At 35.5% G+C, this 16,340-nt stretch overlaps 2 protein-coding genes across 2 annotated transcripts; both read right to left on the bottom strand.

Moving 5' to 3' along the window:
- Positions 1 to 3,168: 3,168 nt before the first annotated feature.
- Positions 3,169 to 6,687, bottom strand: LOC107424438 (protein EARLY-RESPONSIVE TO DEHYDRATION 7, chloroplastic). Its single transcript, XM_016034248.4, has 4 exons — positions 5,442 to 6,687; positions 4,913 to 5,079; positions 3,991 to 4,075; positions 3,169 to 3,592 (listed from the first exon to the last, which is right to left on the bottom strand). The coding sequence occupies exons 1-4, from the start codon at positions 6,386 to 6,388 to the stop codon at positions 3,403 to 3,405; spliced, it is 1,389 nt and encodes a 462-aa protein (XP_015889734.2). The 5' UTR covers positions 6,389 to 6,687; the 3' UTR covers positions 3,169 to 3,402.
- Positions 6,688 to 7,036: 349 nt separating this feature from the next.
- Positions 7,037 to 15,034, bottom strand: LOC107424470 (alpha-mannosidase). The gene is made up of 29 exons (XM_016034287.4): positions 14,225 to 15,034; positions 14,010 to 14,093; positions 13,653 to 13,741; positions 13,366 to 13,540; positions 13,062 to 13,181; positions 12,891 to 12,974; positions 12,727 to 12,798; positions 12,516 to 12,629; positions 12,290 to 12,390; positions 12,097 to 12,190; positions 11,685 to 11,852; positions 11,483 to 11,575; positions 11,248 to 11,313; positions 11,109 to 11,165; positions 10,801 to 11,020; positions 10,514 to 10,650; positions 10,123 to 10,188; positions 9,969 to 10,028; positions 9,777 to 9,848; positions 9,470 to 9,517; positions 9,253 to 9,372; positions 8,934 to 8,999; positions 8,699 to 8,811; positions 8,514 to 8,598; positions 8,172 to 8,282; positions 7,999 to 8,094; positions 7,881 to 7,928; positions 7,434 to 7,502; positions 7,037 to 7,320 (listed from the first exon to the last, which is right to left on the bottom strand). The coding sequence occupies exons 1-29, from the start codon at positions 14,468 to 14,470 to the stop codon at positions 7,132 to 7,134; spliced, it is 3,063 nt and encodes a 1,020-aa protein (XP_015889773.2). The 5' UTR covers positions 14,471 to 15,034; the 3' UTR covers positions 7,037 to 7,131.
- Between the last annotated feature and the right edge of the window lie 1,306 nt (positions 15,035 to 16,340).

Below are 16,340 nucleotides of genomic sequence, written 5' to 3' on the forward strand. Positions count from 1 at the left end.
AGAATCTTTTAGCCCTTAGTCTTCCAGATTTTGCAATTTGGTCTAGATGATAAGATCATGAGGAACCATATAGTTTGTGGAGTCCAGTCAACTACATGCACAAAAAAACAAAAGAACAGACTTGATCCGCAGAGGAAAAGCAAATTTGTGAAGGGCACAACACAATCTTATACTTCCCATCAATTTGTGCAACACGTTTATTTTCTAAGTGATTGAAACTTCTTGAGGGTCAGGAATAGTTCAGTTAGTCCACAATTATGAGACAATAGTGACCATTTTCTGAAGCATCCCATTTTGAGATTTTTTAGAAGCTTCTTTCGGTGGTGTTACCATGTTATGATCTTCCTTCGCTTACACGTGTCGGCTGGGTGGAAAATGATATGGATTTGAACCTGTTTGCCACCGTGCTTCAAGAGTCAAAGGCAAAGCCCTAAGCTAAAGCAAAGTAATTAACCAAAACCAAGGATAAAGAAAACAAAAAAGACTATGTGGCAAGGACAAAAGCCAATTGTTTTTTAAGTATGAATCACCGATGTTCCAAAACCCAATTGTTAATGAAGTTTTATAGAAGACGATTTATTTAATGAAACAGTAAAAGTATAAGAAATATGAGACAATAATTTTTTTCAAATTCAGGCTTCCAACATGATAATGGAAGCTTATTGTAGGCTGGCTATGTGACGGAAAATTATACATATATGCATGTGGCTGGTTGGCATGCAAGAAAGCATTTGTCAAATTAGCCACTCATATTTATATGGAATCTAGTCCATAGAATTTTCCACACAGTCAAAACACCAACATCCTAAATCCTAATCCCGAACACACACACACACACACGCGCACACACCAAAAAATAAAAATAATAATAAAAAAAAGAGTAAAAGATATTGAAGTAAAAAGGCACATATATAGATGAGGATGAAAAAGCAAAGAAGAGGGCTAAGTAGAATTGTTAAATGTCGGAAATTTTATGATTGGGGCTAGTGGGGGTAGCTAGGTGATAACCACCCATTGATGATAAAGATTAATTGTAAAGTGGAGGGCTTTAAAACACTAAAGTATGAGCGTGCACTATCTTTGCTTGACGCAAAATCCATCCTCTAGAACAAACTATTTGTGATCCACCTCACTAATCCATCTTCCCAAAACCAGAGGCTTATGTAACAACCACTATATTTGTACTAGGAATTTAAAGGTTTATGGTTTTTATTTACCTTTTAAAGTGTTTACAAAAGGCTTTGGTGCCAATAGCACTTTGTCTCCGTTCCACTTCTATTTGCCTTGTCTATAGGATAACATATCTGTATAACCACCATCCTATTTTTTCTTTCTTATCACTTAGGAAGTAGGTAGTGGCACTGCCTCTTTCTTTCTTCCAACTTGGAGTTTGATGGTTTTTCACATTTTTTAGTTTCTTTAAATTTGTTTCACGTTGTTGATTTCCAGCAAGCAAAGTAAAGAAAGAACGATGATTGGTTAGGTGGATGACCAAATTGTTACTAGCTGATCAATCTATTGGCATCCAGCAGGAAGATAATTTTTTAATGTAAAATTCGGTAACCAGAAATTTGAGAAACTTTGGTCAGAATCTTTTTGTTTATTTGTTTATCAATTTGTTTGGGAAAAAGGGGTTTTGGGTTAGGAGATTCTCTTTTCTTTTCTAAAGGCTTAAAGCGGTCTATTTCCTAGGGTTTAGTAGAAAAAAATATCTTAGACACATTTATGCATGCCAATTACCTAACTTTTTCTGATTTGAGAAGAACAAGGAAAATCTTCGGTACGATTATTGATGCCAGTTACAGGACAAAATTTGATCTAAATGGATTACAAGAATCTCTGAATTTAGTTAAAAATTCATCACAGTGAAAAAAATAAAAATAAAAACAAAAGTACGCAATCGTGCAGAAAACTCGTTACGGAATCAGACAAAGAATCAACAAGGCAATAGCTTTACAAAAAGGAATAGTCTATATGGGTGTGTGTGTATATATAAATGATATAATAAAAAACTTATAATGAAAAATTATAAATAAAAAAAAAATATATCCACAACCACCAAATAATCAAATAGTAAAAATTAACATTTATAATCATCTGTATAATTTTTATAATAAATAATTTTTTTTATAATAAACGACTGTTTCTCGTAATCTATCTAATTCCCTTATTATATCAATATATATATATATATATATTATACACATATTTGATGAATAATAAAGAAGAGTCTACAGGCATGAAGAATTTGATCATTAGTAAGATTACACTAGAGGAGCAGTTGATTCGTTATTGGAATCGAAAAGGTCCCCCAAATGACAATGAAAAGCATGTGGCTTAGAATTAACGGAACCAACACATCACATTTGTATCTCTCCTCTTGGTGCTCCAATAATGTACACAGAAAAATGCATAATTGTTAATATTTTAACCATAAGGGGTATTGTACGTGTATATATATATGTATTTGTATCATGCATGTATGTATGGCATGTTATGGTATGATAAGGTGACGCATGATAAAAGACAAAAGTGATGAACGCATGGCAAACTTTGGGAGCTCTTGGGCCCACCGTTTCCACTAATGGGTTTATTTAATTTATCGGCCACTGACATGGCCTTTGATAAAGGGGGACCCAGTACCCAAAAAATAATGTCAACCAAACGATGAACAAAGCTTGAGAGGAAAGTGGGCTCCAGTCAAAGCCATGGCTAAGCCATATTGGAGCAGCCAGAGTTGCCATTTGATGGCCTGGAATGGATATTTTTGTGGTCGGTACAAGCAGAAGGAATAAAGCTCTAATTGTTCGGTGATGGTCTATTTTCAAAACATGCAGTGACAAAAGTTGGTGTTCCTTATGCTACGAAACATATAATCATACCATTTACTAATATATCTATATATATATATATATATATCTAACACAATCCTACCTAAAAAGCAATGGCAATATAGGTGATAAAAATCTCATAAGGAAGAGAATGATGTTTATCTAATGTCACAGGAGAAAAAGATTAACTATCTGCAAGGAATTATTAAATGTTTATAGGCTATTATTTCATGTTCATCACTTTTTATAAACCCGTTGAGGAAAATGGGTACTATTTCAGAGATTAGAAACAAACTTGTATATAAAAGTATGAAGCACATATTAGCAATTGCAGGGATCAAAGAAATAAATGGACCTATTTTACATAAATACAAGAATACACATACACAAATGTAAAATTTCCACCTAGATATAACAGGAAGAGAGAGCTTACAGTTTCCTTTTCAAGAGAGGAAAATGGGTTTGACCAAAAAAAGATAGGAAAATGGGTTTAATTTTACATATAACTTTTGGAGAAAAGTAAGGTGGATGAGGCTCAGATCCCACCTGTTGTTTTAATTCCTTTCATAAATTACTTGGAATTTTTAGCTTTCATCTCAGCAGCTGCAGCTTTAGCAGCAGATTTGGCTAAGGTAGTAGGTTTAAGAACACTTTTTGGATTGAGTGCCTTACGAATCTTAAACGCAGCCCATGCTGTCCCTATAGCATGTCCAGCAGCACCAAGGCCTTCATTCGTTGCCTTGCCAGCTTCTTCCCCATACCTGCAGGATAAACATCCTCCAAATTCACTCTTTTAGAAAGGAAATGTGCAACATACCACTAGTTTGTTCTAACACTACATTTAAGACAAAGACAAATATAGGTTGGGCAGAAGCTATGAATTATATAGTTGCCAACATTTCCACAGCATGGATACAAGCACGCCCAAAATTTAATTGCTTGCCATTTGATTGTATCATTACTGTCGATTATTCCCAGACCATATCTCTATGTTAGTTTATGTGTTCATTTTACTTCTTCAATGTAATTCTATATGCGCTTAGCCTAAAATTTATTCACTGTCCTGGTTGAAGTTCTTCCCTAGCCCAGAACCAACAAAAGACAAGGGTTACTTCCATTGTTATTTTACACTTGCTTCTTGATGCTGGTGCAGCTTTACCTATGAGAGACTAGTTCAGTCGTCACATTGGATGATGTTGACATGACATTTTTCCCAGCTACTTCAACGGCGTCGCAGACCTTGCCTATTCACAAAAAAATAAAATATGAACATAACAATAAAACAAACCATAAAAAACTATTCAATGGGCATAGAAACATATACATGTAGAGCACACTCTTAAGAACATTATGTAGGGAAGAATGCTAACTAAATTATTTTTAAAAGATCTAAGTAGACGTGTTTAATCACCAAGTACCACAGCAAAACTCATGTTCTACTATCTAGGCCATACGAGTACTAGAAATTACCAAAGACTGAAAGCCTGAAACTAAATTCGGGACATTGAAAATTAATATAGAAAAAAAATCATCGGAGATGCATTATTGGATTTCAATCTGCATTAGTCATGATGTAGAAAGCATTTCGCTAATATGCATAAAATCATAGACAGAATCTAACTTATGTGCATTTTGGAACAGAGAAACAACATATCAAAGCATCCAAATAATAATATGATTTTTTGCTTTTTAGGCAAAATATCTTGGCCTGAGTCGTAAGGAGATTGAAATAAATCTCACCCTTTCCTAAAATGATCAACACGAAAAATTCAACTAAATAGGTTACGAGAGAGCAAACGAAGTTAATTGTCAATGCACCTTACTGTAATCAACTTTATCAAAATCTTATCTCACCTCCCAATTAAACTGAACTGCCACGTATATTTTGACTTCCTCCAAAAATCTATTTTTCACCATGAATATTCTATACCGTACAATTATTTTACTAGTATCTTACCTTCAAAGCAGACAACATTAAAGAAGTAAGATGGATAGGCACATTCAATGCAACTTTAAACATAACATTTATTTGTTAATTAAATGAGGATAGAAAATTCAAGGGCTTGAGATGATCAACTTACTAAATCCATCAAGGGATGCAAGTACAATTTCCCCAGGCAGACGGCCAAAAAACTTCTTTCCCACTTTCGAATTTGCCACTGAACCTGTAAAAAATCCAGTTACTTTTACCACCCCAGAAAGGACACCAGTTGCTACTTTCTCTGTCATTTTGGTTACCCTCTTAACCCTGCACAAATTGTCAAGCTAGAATATGTAATGCAATTGTACATAATCATGCAATCTACATAGAAACAAAAAGATAACAGATAACTAAGTAGACAAATTAACTGCAACAGTAAAACATGTCTGGGTATCACTTGCAGCTACATATTTGCTAGATACAAGTAAAACATTCAAAGATGGTCGTACAAAATTAATCATTCATAACTTCGTGTACATTTTGATTCATATACATAACGGAATTGATCATTAATGCATCAGAATAAAAAGAAAAACGGATACAAATCAAACTACTTAAATGCTGATACTTTAAAGATGAGAAATGAGTACTAAAGAAACTGAGAGAACAGACTTCCAGGCCATCTGTACCTTTTAATCCTCTTCAAGGTTTCGGGACTGATCTCCGCATTCGATTGTGGATTCAATCTCTTTTTCATAACCTCATTGCCCCATCTCAACCGCTCCACTGTCACATCGCCACACCACAAAATCCCCCTGATCAGCTGCCCTGAACCCGCAGCGATCAATTTGGCTGCGGTGCCGCTGTAATCCTCTACATTGGGAGCCAAAGTGGTCCAGTATGCCGCACTTCGCTCTTCCATCATCTCTTTCTTCTTCTCCGATTTCAAATCGGCCGGCGACGTTTGCAGCGCCATTGACGCTTGCAATGCCTTCTCCGTCACCTTGTGTACGGAATAGCTGCTATACGCCTGCAATATCCCATCCAACTCTTTTACCAAACCCTCTTGCCCTTTCGATGCGATCGTCAACCCGTAATTCAGCAAATTATCTGAATCATTTCCGCTCCCACTTTGCCCCTCTTGTTCTTCATCATCGCTCGAATCCGATTCCGGACCGCGTTCCTTCGGTGTACGGAGGGAGAAGAAGTAATGCGAGTTGTCGAGTTTCACTGCGGCTTCGTCCTTAGCAAGCGGCCATTGGATCTCATCGGCGACGCGAGCGAGAATAGCAACGACATTGTCGCCCTGACGGAGACGTACAATGGTGAAATCGCCGGAGGCGAGCTCGACGCTGTAATGCTTATCGATGAGGTTGAGAATGGCGCCAGGGATTCTGATGATGATCTCCTCGGTGGCTTCTGGAGGAGCAGAGGCGAAATAGGATTCAGCTTCAGGAGGGCTTTCAGGGAATAGATTCTCGACAAGGTCTTTCATGTCGATGGAAGGATAGAGATTGGAGGAGGAGGACGATGAGGGGTTAGGGTTTGAGAGGCCGACTGTTGGAGCATCAGGGTTGGTCTGGATCACATCCGGGTACATGGATCTTCTGTTACCAGCAGGGTTTTGGGAAGCCATTTTAATTTACTTTTTGTCGCTGTTGTAGAGAGAGAAATAAGAGAGAGAGAGAGAAAGAGAGAGAGAGAGAGAGAGAGAGTAATAATGGCGATTAGGGTTCCTTAGAAATGAAGGAGAAGAAGGCATTTGGCGGCTGGGGGTTTCAACTTCTCGGAGATGGTGACGTGGCGAGACTGCAAGTTTGGCGTGGGATTACCGGAAGCTAGATGACAGTTATTTTTAAAAATGCCCGTCTAACTGTCTCGGGACCTTCCCGCGCTAATACCGGTGAAACCGATTTTTGAGGAAAATCCAAATTCAAGAAAAAAGAGGATAATATTAATTTATTGAAATATTTATCTTATTTATCATGGTTTATATATATATATTATTTACCATTGTTCAGTCCGAATATATATATATATATATATACACCAATGTTTTTGCTGTTTGCTCAAACTGTATTTTTGTTTCGTTTATATAGTTAACACTTATATCTACCCAAGTGGGGGTTGTGAAAGTTGTTTGGAACAAAAATTGAGTAAAAGTTGTTTGAAACATAAATAGAGTAATATAATATAATAGAAATATGGAGATAGAAATGTCTTTCTAACCTCGTATTCTGTGCAAGTTCACGAAATATATATTAAAAAAAAAAAAGAGACAAAGTTGCAGTCAAATTATTTGATTGGATCATATTTATTATTAAAATGTTTTATTGAGTCTTTAGAGACTCTTATTAGAAGTTTACATACAATTATTGACTAAAATTTCAGTAAGAAAGTGCGTATCTCCATAGGACCAAGCTCTACTACAAGAGTTGAATTATTAACAGGGCCACCTCTAACTGGTTCAGGTTCTACTCCATTGTCACCTTCTACTTTCCATGTCAAACGCTTTATCTCTGACTTCTCTTGGTTTGCTGACAAGCTCATTTCGGTTACCTCCTTTATCTGAGATTTCAATATAAAAGATCATATGAAGAAACAGTTTCTATTATATTTTTTAAAAAATTAACATAAATCTAATCCATACAGAAGCTCCAATGTCCTTCAATTCCACATACCGTTTTGCCAGTAAACAGCTTCTTCAGTTCCACTTGACTCAATGTTGAATATTCAGGATCTTCACCCGCCTATTGTATTCACAGACCAATGAATAAGCGTATGCAAACTATATTTAGCTATGTGTAAAAAATTATAATACTTTTATCATATCAGAGAATATGTGTTAAACATAGGAAACCAAATTCTAGTTTGAGAAATTCAACATTGAATAGAGTGTCTTAGTTAGCAATTCTTATTACAGTGCTTAACTTTCTCATATATATTGGAAAAATTGAGCTCATGTTACTTTTTTATTTCCAAATAAGTAGCTTTTCTAATTTTCTAACATCCATATAATTAACCAGATTTTCAAAAAGTGTTTTATTGATTGTTTAGTTTGATATAGAAATTAAGTCCATTTGAATACAAATATAAAGAGGAGCACTATACACACACCATCTTCTTACCTCGTATAGATGTGCCAGTCGGAGGAGCACACTTCCATCATCCAAGTCCTGCAAAAAACAAGGGTGAGAGAGACATATAGAGGGTATGGAGCACTGAATTTACCATATAGAATGTCACCTGAAGAGTAATAACAGCAACATTGGGAGGCAAGCTGTAATTTGGATCAATGGTAGATGCTTTTGTCGAACGAGATGCTGTCCAATCCTCCAATTTCTGAGTGATCAAATTATATTATCAGATTAAGTATTAGAACAAGCCACATTAATATGTATGATTGGTCAAAGACATACTTCATGTGAGAAAGCTAAAACAAGCGGTGAATATATCTCTTGGCCAGTTGTTCGGCGCCAGCGTGCCCCAGCCCCCAGCTGGTTGATGCTCACATAGTAATTTCCTCGAACCTGGACATAGTTTATAAAGTAAGATACAGAATGGACATTAACATGTATAGATGAAGCATTTTAAGTTAAGACAAGAAATTGTATCTTGACTCAATGCAGAACCTGTAAGACTGACTATCATTAAGAAAGCATTCCACCCATTGTCTACATGTATTGGGGAAAGAAAAGTGTATCACTTGAAGATAAAAAAAAAAATATATATATATATATATATTGTTATGTAAGTCATACCGTTAGTCCTTCACATGTACCGTTGACACAAACAGATTCATCAAGGGCTTCTCCCACTCCTCGAGAATCATCAACAAGCAAACGCCTGGCACATCAAAAAGGGAAATAGTTTACACACGCCCACATAAGAAAGAAATCAAATATTTGAACTGAATGCTGAAAATTGGATTGTACGAAAATTGAACCTGTGAAGCATTAGCTCTAGTTCTCCATCTTTAATGCTAGCTCCTCCAGTAGCACGATCAACCAGGACCGAGAGTTCAGATTTCTTATCCGCAGTGAAAATTCCAAGATTAAGCTGGGGAAAAAAAAAAGGACAACCAGGTAATCAAACAATTAAATTCTAGAAGTATATTCTCAATCACTTTTAGGTAATGCAATGCTATATATGGTTCATTTGGCTACAGTTTGAAAAATTACTGGATAATAGTTTCCTGCTTCAGGTTGAGTAACAGTCAGGTTCCAGTCTTCTCTGTAGTTTCGAACCTGCAAGACCGTAACACTAGATTTCAATATTGCACCACCATAAACTAGGAAGGCAACACTTTTTAGTTCAGTAAGGTGTATGATTCTCATACAAATAGATTTGAAGTAATATTTTCTTGCATCATTTGTATATCAGAGCATCACTGCCTGTTTGAAACTATATGGTTGAAAGTAAAACTAATAGAATGTTTTCTCATATATATATATATATATATATAAAACGATTACTGAAAGTTTGTTATGAGAAACTTACCCGTTTCAGAAAATCTCTTCCATTGGAATCAGTGTAGAACACCTTGTCAGTGGCCAAATTTGCTGTCAGTTGTGTGATGACCTCTTTTCCAACACTATCATTTGTCGGAATTGGACCAATCTTCCAAATAAAAATTGTCAGAAATACAACTACTCAATTTTAGTTTTAGAAAACAGTTTCCTTGATTAGAACAAAAGTGACAGGCAATATCACTCACAGTAAATTCAACTTCAGCATGCTCTTTGTCTTTGTAGAGTCTAGTAACCTAACAAAAAAACATAGACTAAAGATTAGCAAACCAAAGATGGAATATGATATAAACCAAAAGGTAAATATTAACAACTACTCATGTAGGGTTCTTTTATACTTCAAGACCTTCCAGTCATAAAATAAACAAGAATACGCAGTAGTCCTATAATTTTGTTTCGTTGTTATTTAATTTTATCATTTTTAAAAAACTCTGTTCAACATCTTCCACATTAAGATATGCCTTTACATATGATGCTCACAAATATGTTGAGTACCTGATAGATCCACGGACTGAACTGTTGGTGAACCTCATCAAGCAGTGATCCACGAATGACCTTCAATGGCACCTATAGATATTTAGAAATTTAGTCAGCTTAGTGAAGAGATATGGCAGCAGAACAAAAATATGTAATGAGAAGTTAAAAATTCATCAAAGACATTAAAATATGTAAAAAGGAAACGCTTACTGATCTCGAAACAACAGTTGGAAGAGCGCCGTTAGGCCGGAAAATATATGCACCAGAAGCCTGCAACAAAGATCATTTCAAGTGCAGAAAGGCATTGTAACTAAGTACTCCGTTTTGCGGTAATCAAAATGTAGCAGCAGAGTTGCATGTATACCTGTCCATCCTCACCACCATCGCTTGAACCATACCACAGATAGCTTTGCTGTATAGGTACATCAACCTGTTAATATTCAATAATCAAATAAAGGTTATTTCAGCCTTGGAATATTCTTGATAATTAAGATAGGAAGACAAGAAAGAAAAACTTTATCCTTTATCTTTCCTTTTCCTCTCATTTTAGTTAAACAGTCTCTAAAAATTAATTAGTGATTGGTGTTTCTAGAAAGAAAATTATTTATAATTCACCTCCTAGATATCTTTAATTAAAATTTTAATACAAATGTCAAAAATAATGTGTCACTGGACCACTTGCCTGCATTTATAGTAAAATCATTGCTTTAGAAGATATTTTGTAGCTAATGTCCAACAGATTTGAAACAACTTACCCCCGTTTTAGAGTTATAAATCCGTTTCAGTTGTCCTGAAGTGGAAGAATAGGACAATTTCAGATTTCCGGGTCCAATTTCAATGGTGTCATTCTGTGGATTGTCCTCAGAGAAATAGCCATACCTTCTATTATTCCCTGAAACAATTTGGAGCAACTATGAAACTGGGCTTCATTGAAACTAAATTTTGATGCATATAAGGACATTCAAAGGTAGAGCATTAAAATAAGTATAGATAAATTCAATAATTGTAAGACTCAGAAGGAGAAAAGCAAGTAAATATCTACCTTTTCCAGCTGCCTTAGAAATGAAGTATGTGTTCCAACCAAGTGGTGGCACAGATACTTGAAAGTGAAGCCAATACTTAGGGACTTCTTTTGGTGACTGGCCCAAGTAGGCTTCTGTATAGTAATTTCTCAAGTTTATTGTAACATTGTCCAGACTTGCATATTGTGCCTCAATGGAATTGCCCAAAGAATCTTCAACAATAAGATTGGCATCAGTAACCTGGAGGCCGGAGATTGACTTAGATCATATTGTATAGGCTGCATATATAAGGAAAAAGATATCTGAGAAAATGAAATAACATACTCACCGGTATCTTGACAATGTCAGTACGATTCCATCCAAGAGGGTTATAAACCACTACAACCTGTAAATAACCAATAGATAAGAATGAACAAGAAAGTCAACATACTATTCACAACAAAATACATAAAGACTTGAAAGCTTACCAAGCTTTTCCCTTGTGGAATATCTTCCTCCGTTGGTGGGCAGAAACTGATATTAAGTAATTGACACTGTTTAATAGAGGAGGAGGACAAAAAGAAAAGGAAGCAAAAAATAGCAAGCATTAGACAAGAATATGCAAGTTTATTATTCTTAATTGAAGATGGTCTAATTGACGAAAAGACTTTGATGTAAAAATCCTAAAATGATGGAACACAAAGGAACCACAATGAGGATCACCTGTCTAAATACTGAGTCTTTCAGCTCACATTGAGATCCTGATGTATTCTTCTTAGTCAGGCATGACAAAGCAGAATTTACCATAATTTCTGCCTACGATAAGTGTCATCAAACTATATTAGATTTCTGAGGACAAATTTAGCACTGAGACAAGCAGAAAACTCAGTAGGGAACAAACTTAATAGTCACACTAGCTGCGTACCTCAGAGGCACCGATTGCCAGGCGCTTTGCATAGTCATTTGTTGTATGCTGTTTAGCTGTACCAGTGACAGCATCATGGTGCTGTGCAATCCCCAAAGCATCTCCCAGCCCATATGTGGTGGGACCAGTGGATCTTTTCCCAACGAGGAATTCAAGTTGTCTTGCTGCCTATTTTTTCCCCCCCAAAAAAAAAAAAAAAAAAAAATCGTTATCTGCTTAAATTCTAGTAATGCTTATAATACCTACTTGACGATGGAAAGAAGCCAATATAACTTCTAAACAGGTAAACTACCTACTTGCTCATAAAATTTCTTCCTTGTCTTATCCAAAGAAAAAAAAGAAAAAAAAGGCTTTTTTCTATCTCATTTTTACTTGGTATAATTTCAACAGGAGAACATTTCTAAACACATACCACATAATATCCACTCAACTTCCGAACATAGCCCTTCAAACCTGGGCGACTAGTGAAAAATCCGGTCCAGTAAGCATTTGCACCATCTGCATACCTGTCAGCAATCATCACAAAAGCATGTAAGCATTAGATTTTAGTCAACAATATCTGGTTTATCAACAAAATGGGGAAAAAGAAAACAATTGATGCTCACGGAAAGTAATCATCGGTTTTCAGTGGCCATGTCTCATTTGCTGCATGTTTAGCATCGGTGTATAAAGATGGCGTAGAATACAAGGCATTGACTCGACCATCCTGAGAAGTTTAACAAAGCTTAACACATACATTCTGTTTTGAAATGGAACACCAATTAAAGCTCCTATAAATAAAACAAGGGAAATAAAAAAGAAAAAAAAAATGATTTTTGGAGTTCATTCTACCTTCTTAACATAGTGAATCAATTTGTCCATTTGTTTAAACCATGACTCAGCATATTGATATTGGAAATCATCACCCATCGTCCACATGATGTGGTTTGTCCTGGTCACGTTTGCCTGGAGAGAAACATAACTCAAGCACATATCACATACCTGAGATCTATTTTTAAAGAGTAAAACAATGTAATTAAAGTCAGGGGAGATAAGAACTTACTTGTGTAAGAGCAGCCTTAATAAAATCATTGACCCGTACTTCAACATTATAGTCAAAAAGAAGAGGGTTATCCTGCATTTTGGACATTGAAAAGATTATATGATATACTTAGCAAGAACATCAAATGCCTTCGCAAAAATAGTGATTCCTGTTGAACATTGAACCTGGACTGGGACAAAATCTTCAGACACTTCAAAATGGAAACCTTTTGGAGGACTGTAGTGAACAGGAAAGGCATTGGTAAAAATCTGCAAAAAGGGTCCATATTATATGATGGTGGCACAGGATGTCATCTTTAAAGAGAAACTGTCATTCCAGGAATTACAATTCAAAACCTGAGATGAAGAACCAAAAGTCTTGGAACCACGCCATATAACTTCAAGTGATTTATCTTCCTTGCGCTTTGCTCTGTCCTGATAATCAATCCGTGCAAAATGTACAGATTCAAACCCTAGCTGCAAAAAAAAAATTGCAAGATGGAAAATGTGTCAGCTTTTAGCACAGAATTACACAGTTGAAACCAATATTGTAAAACTAAAAACAATCCTCATGATATCGAAAATGAGAAGTCAACTCATTGTTACCAATGATTGACAAAAGCATAGAAAAGAATAGTCAGCTGACTCAAGAAGTTGGTACCTCAGCCCCAAGGAGGTAAGCTTGCACAGCAGAGTGTCCAAATGGATCAATTTGCCAACCAGCACGAGGAACCTTATTGAACTGCTCTTTTATGGCACGATGACCTAAAGTCGTTTGGTCAATCATGTCTACATAGTGGCATGTTGCTTCGTCATGCATGCACCAGCCACCATTTCTGCACTCAAAAGCTCACAAATGAGTATATCTATATCTATATATATATATATATGATTGATGCAAACATATATAGATTATACTTTTTAAAATTGGTTGCATATGATCCCTACATGAATTCCAATCGGCCATCATCTACAAGTTTTCTCACTTGTTCTTGAATTTCCTCACTCTGTGTTAGCCACCATCGTTGGAAAAATGCCTGTCACTCATATCAAGTGTAGTTAGAAAAGAAAGAAAAATAATATAACAATGTGTATATATATATATATATGTATGCCCATTTTATTCTTGAATTTAACTTTTGATCTTTCTTATCTCATAAAATCGCAAATATTTTAGTTATACATCCAAAGCAAGTAAAATTTGCGTGCAAACAAATTGATCAAACAGTAACTTTTTTTCTGTTTTAGGCCTTATGAACAAAATCAAAATACAGACAATTTAACAATTCCATTTGGTTTAATTACCATCTCAGCAAATACAAACTTCCTATTGGGATCACGAAGCAACGATTCCACAACTGAGTCCAGCACATTTTCAACACAAGCACCCTGCACCAAAAAATAAAAAATAAAAATCGAAATCAAACTAACCAACTAATTAAGAAAAGTCAACCTTAGCTTTTTCAAATCGAAATCAATTAGTATATTTACTGGTAGTAAAGTAGAATATTGTAAAGTACCTGAATGCTGTTGTTTGATCCAACATAGTATTGATCAATCGTCTTCAACCAACCGACGTCGTCATGAGAATGCGCAACCAAATGAACATTCAATTTGCCTTCAACGACACCACTCCCAGTGTCGTACTTCATATAAGCTCCATTAACTACTCCATTAGACAAATAAAGCACAACAAAAACAAGCACAAGCGGTATATCAGAGGAGGCTAGACCACCCAAGTTTCCCATTCCAAAACCTCTAAACATATTCCTTTCCAAACACTCAAATGCCTATGCAACGTTTGGAACTTTTGTACTGGTCGATTCTTATAATACCAACAATCGAGAGCAAATCTACGTTTTCCATATTCTTTTTTTCTTTTTTTTCCTTTCTTTGTCGGAAAGGGACAAAACCAAGCCTCGTTTTCTCCTCAGCCAGTGGCTAGCCGGCCGAACCCAAAAGCAACAGATCATGGTATTTATTGAGGGTTGGCAGTCCAATGTCTGCACAGGTTGTTGTTTCGCTGTCTTCATTCTAAGACTTTTCAACGCACCTAAAATTCGCATGTGAAAATTTTGAACGGCGTTATCTGAGAGCCAGAGCTGGTTTTTAATTAATGAAAATTCCAAAGGAGGTAGGAAAGCTGGGGTAATTCAGATACAGCCGCGTCTACTTGAGCTCGACTTACTGACCTTTCGATGTGCGTTTCTAGATAAGGAGAGGCTGATCTAACGGCGAGAAAAACGGGTGTCGGTGTCGGCGTGAGGGACAGTGCTTCGGATTTTTCTCTAGTCACTGTGTCGATGATATCACGTGGGATTGTGGTTTGAGTTTTAGTCACTGAAATTGAGGAAAATATGTGCTGCTTCAGATGATAAAAGGATAGTCTTTTCGGCTTTTATTTGGATTTGTTGGGTATGACGCTGACTGCATTTGGACCACTAAAGTGGAAATAATATAGACAGGCTGTAATACTGTATGTTTAGAGTGAAAAAAGTTTTGGTTTATTTTTATTTTTATTTTTTTAACTGCGTAATGAGTCAATAATTGGGTTTTCTTACCTTCACAGCTACCATTGCACACTTAAAACAAAGAAAAAAAAAATTATTAAAACAATTAAAGAGAAAAAAAAAAATTGTCTTATCTGTGGAATTTTAGTGTGCATGGACGACGAGAGACGGTTGGAGGAGTACGTATAATTGTATTCGTTTCCCCTTTCCAAAAATAATAATAATAATAATAAGGAAAAAAAAAAGTTAGATTACAAGATTCTTTACCCAACAGAAAGTAGACGAAGACTGATTTGATGAAAACCATGCTTGAAGCCCTCCGTTTTACTACTGTCATTGTACACTTTCTATCCTTACCTTTGTCATTGTCTCTGTCTCTTTCTTCGTGGCCTGGGGTGATCTACTTAAAAATGTGTAATTTGTAATACATTTATTAAGAGTACATGGTATTGGATTTTCTCTTTGTTACCATATAAACGATCATTCGTTTATTAAGAGTCCAAGACATTGGATTTTGTTAATTTTATTTTTAGTAAGACAATCAATGATATTGAAACGTAAAATATGGAATATTTTGATGAATATGGTTTAATGTGTTAGAACAAAGTCGATAAAGGTTAAAAAAGGTGAATAATAGGATAAAGTTGTAGAGCCCGCAAAAAGAATTTAATTAATTCTTTGTTAGGACGATTTTTTCCCAGATTTGTCCACGTGCTATAGTTTCTTGCTGGATTTTCCACTTTTTTCCTTAGATGCTTTTCCATTTTCTTCCCTGGAAATATTATTTTGTTGACTTTCTTTATTATGCGCTTTTTAAGTTGCCAGAGTCTTAACCACATCATTTATAAGAAGACAAGAATTATTTTGTCAAAAAGACAAGTTTTTTTTAAATGATGATTCCATAATCCCACGGCAATCTTTAACTCTTGCAGGCTTTATCATTTAGACCCTCTCCGCACAAATAAAAAAATAAAATACGGCGGTTGGAAACAGCTATTAAATGCAGCGCCAGTCCAACACAGCCAAATTTTTTTTTTTAATTATATATTTTGAGGGGATAAAAATAATAATAATAAAAGTAAAATGTTGAAAATTTATAATTGGGAAATGAAATCAAACACCCATC

This window comes from Ziziphus jujuba, chromosome 7 (assembly GCF_031755915.1).
Source record: "Ziziphus jujuba cultivar Dongzao chromosome 7, ASM3175591v1".
Lineage (NCBI taxonomy): Eukaryota > Viridiplantae > Streptophyta > Magnoliopsida > Rosales > Rhamnaceae > Ziziphus > Ziziphus jujuba.

Excerpts from the sequence above, each read along its gene's own strand:
- LOC107424438 (XM_016034248.4), bottom strand. The coding sequence starts at position 6,388 with ATGGCTTCCCAAAACCCTGCTGGTAACAGAAGATCCATGTACCCGGAT. Across the intron at positions 5,080-5,441 it reads ACCTTGAAGAGGATTAAAAG|GGTTAAGAGGGTAACCAAAA; the intron begins GTACAGATGGCC and ends CAATTTGTGCAG. Across the intron at positions 3,593-3,990 it reads ACTGAACTAGTCTCTCATAG|GTATGGGGAAGAAGCTGGCA; the intron begins GTAAAGCTGCAC and ends TTTATCCTGCAG.
- LOC107424470 (XM_016034287.4), bottom strand. The coding sequence starts at position 14,470 with ATGTTTAGAGGTTTTGGAATGGGAAACTTGGGTGGTCTAGCCTCCTCT. Across the intron at positions 13,742-14,009 it reads AGTTTGTATTTGCTGAGATG|GCATTTTTCCAACGATGGTG; the intron begins GTAATTAAACCA and ends TATGAGTGACAG. Across the intron at positions 9,373-9,469 it reads ATGCTGAAGTTGAATTTACT|ATTGGTCCAATTCCGACAAA; the intron begins GTGAGTGATATT and ends TTTATTTGGAAG.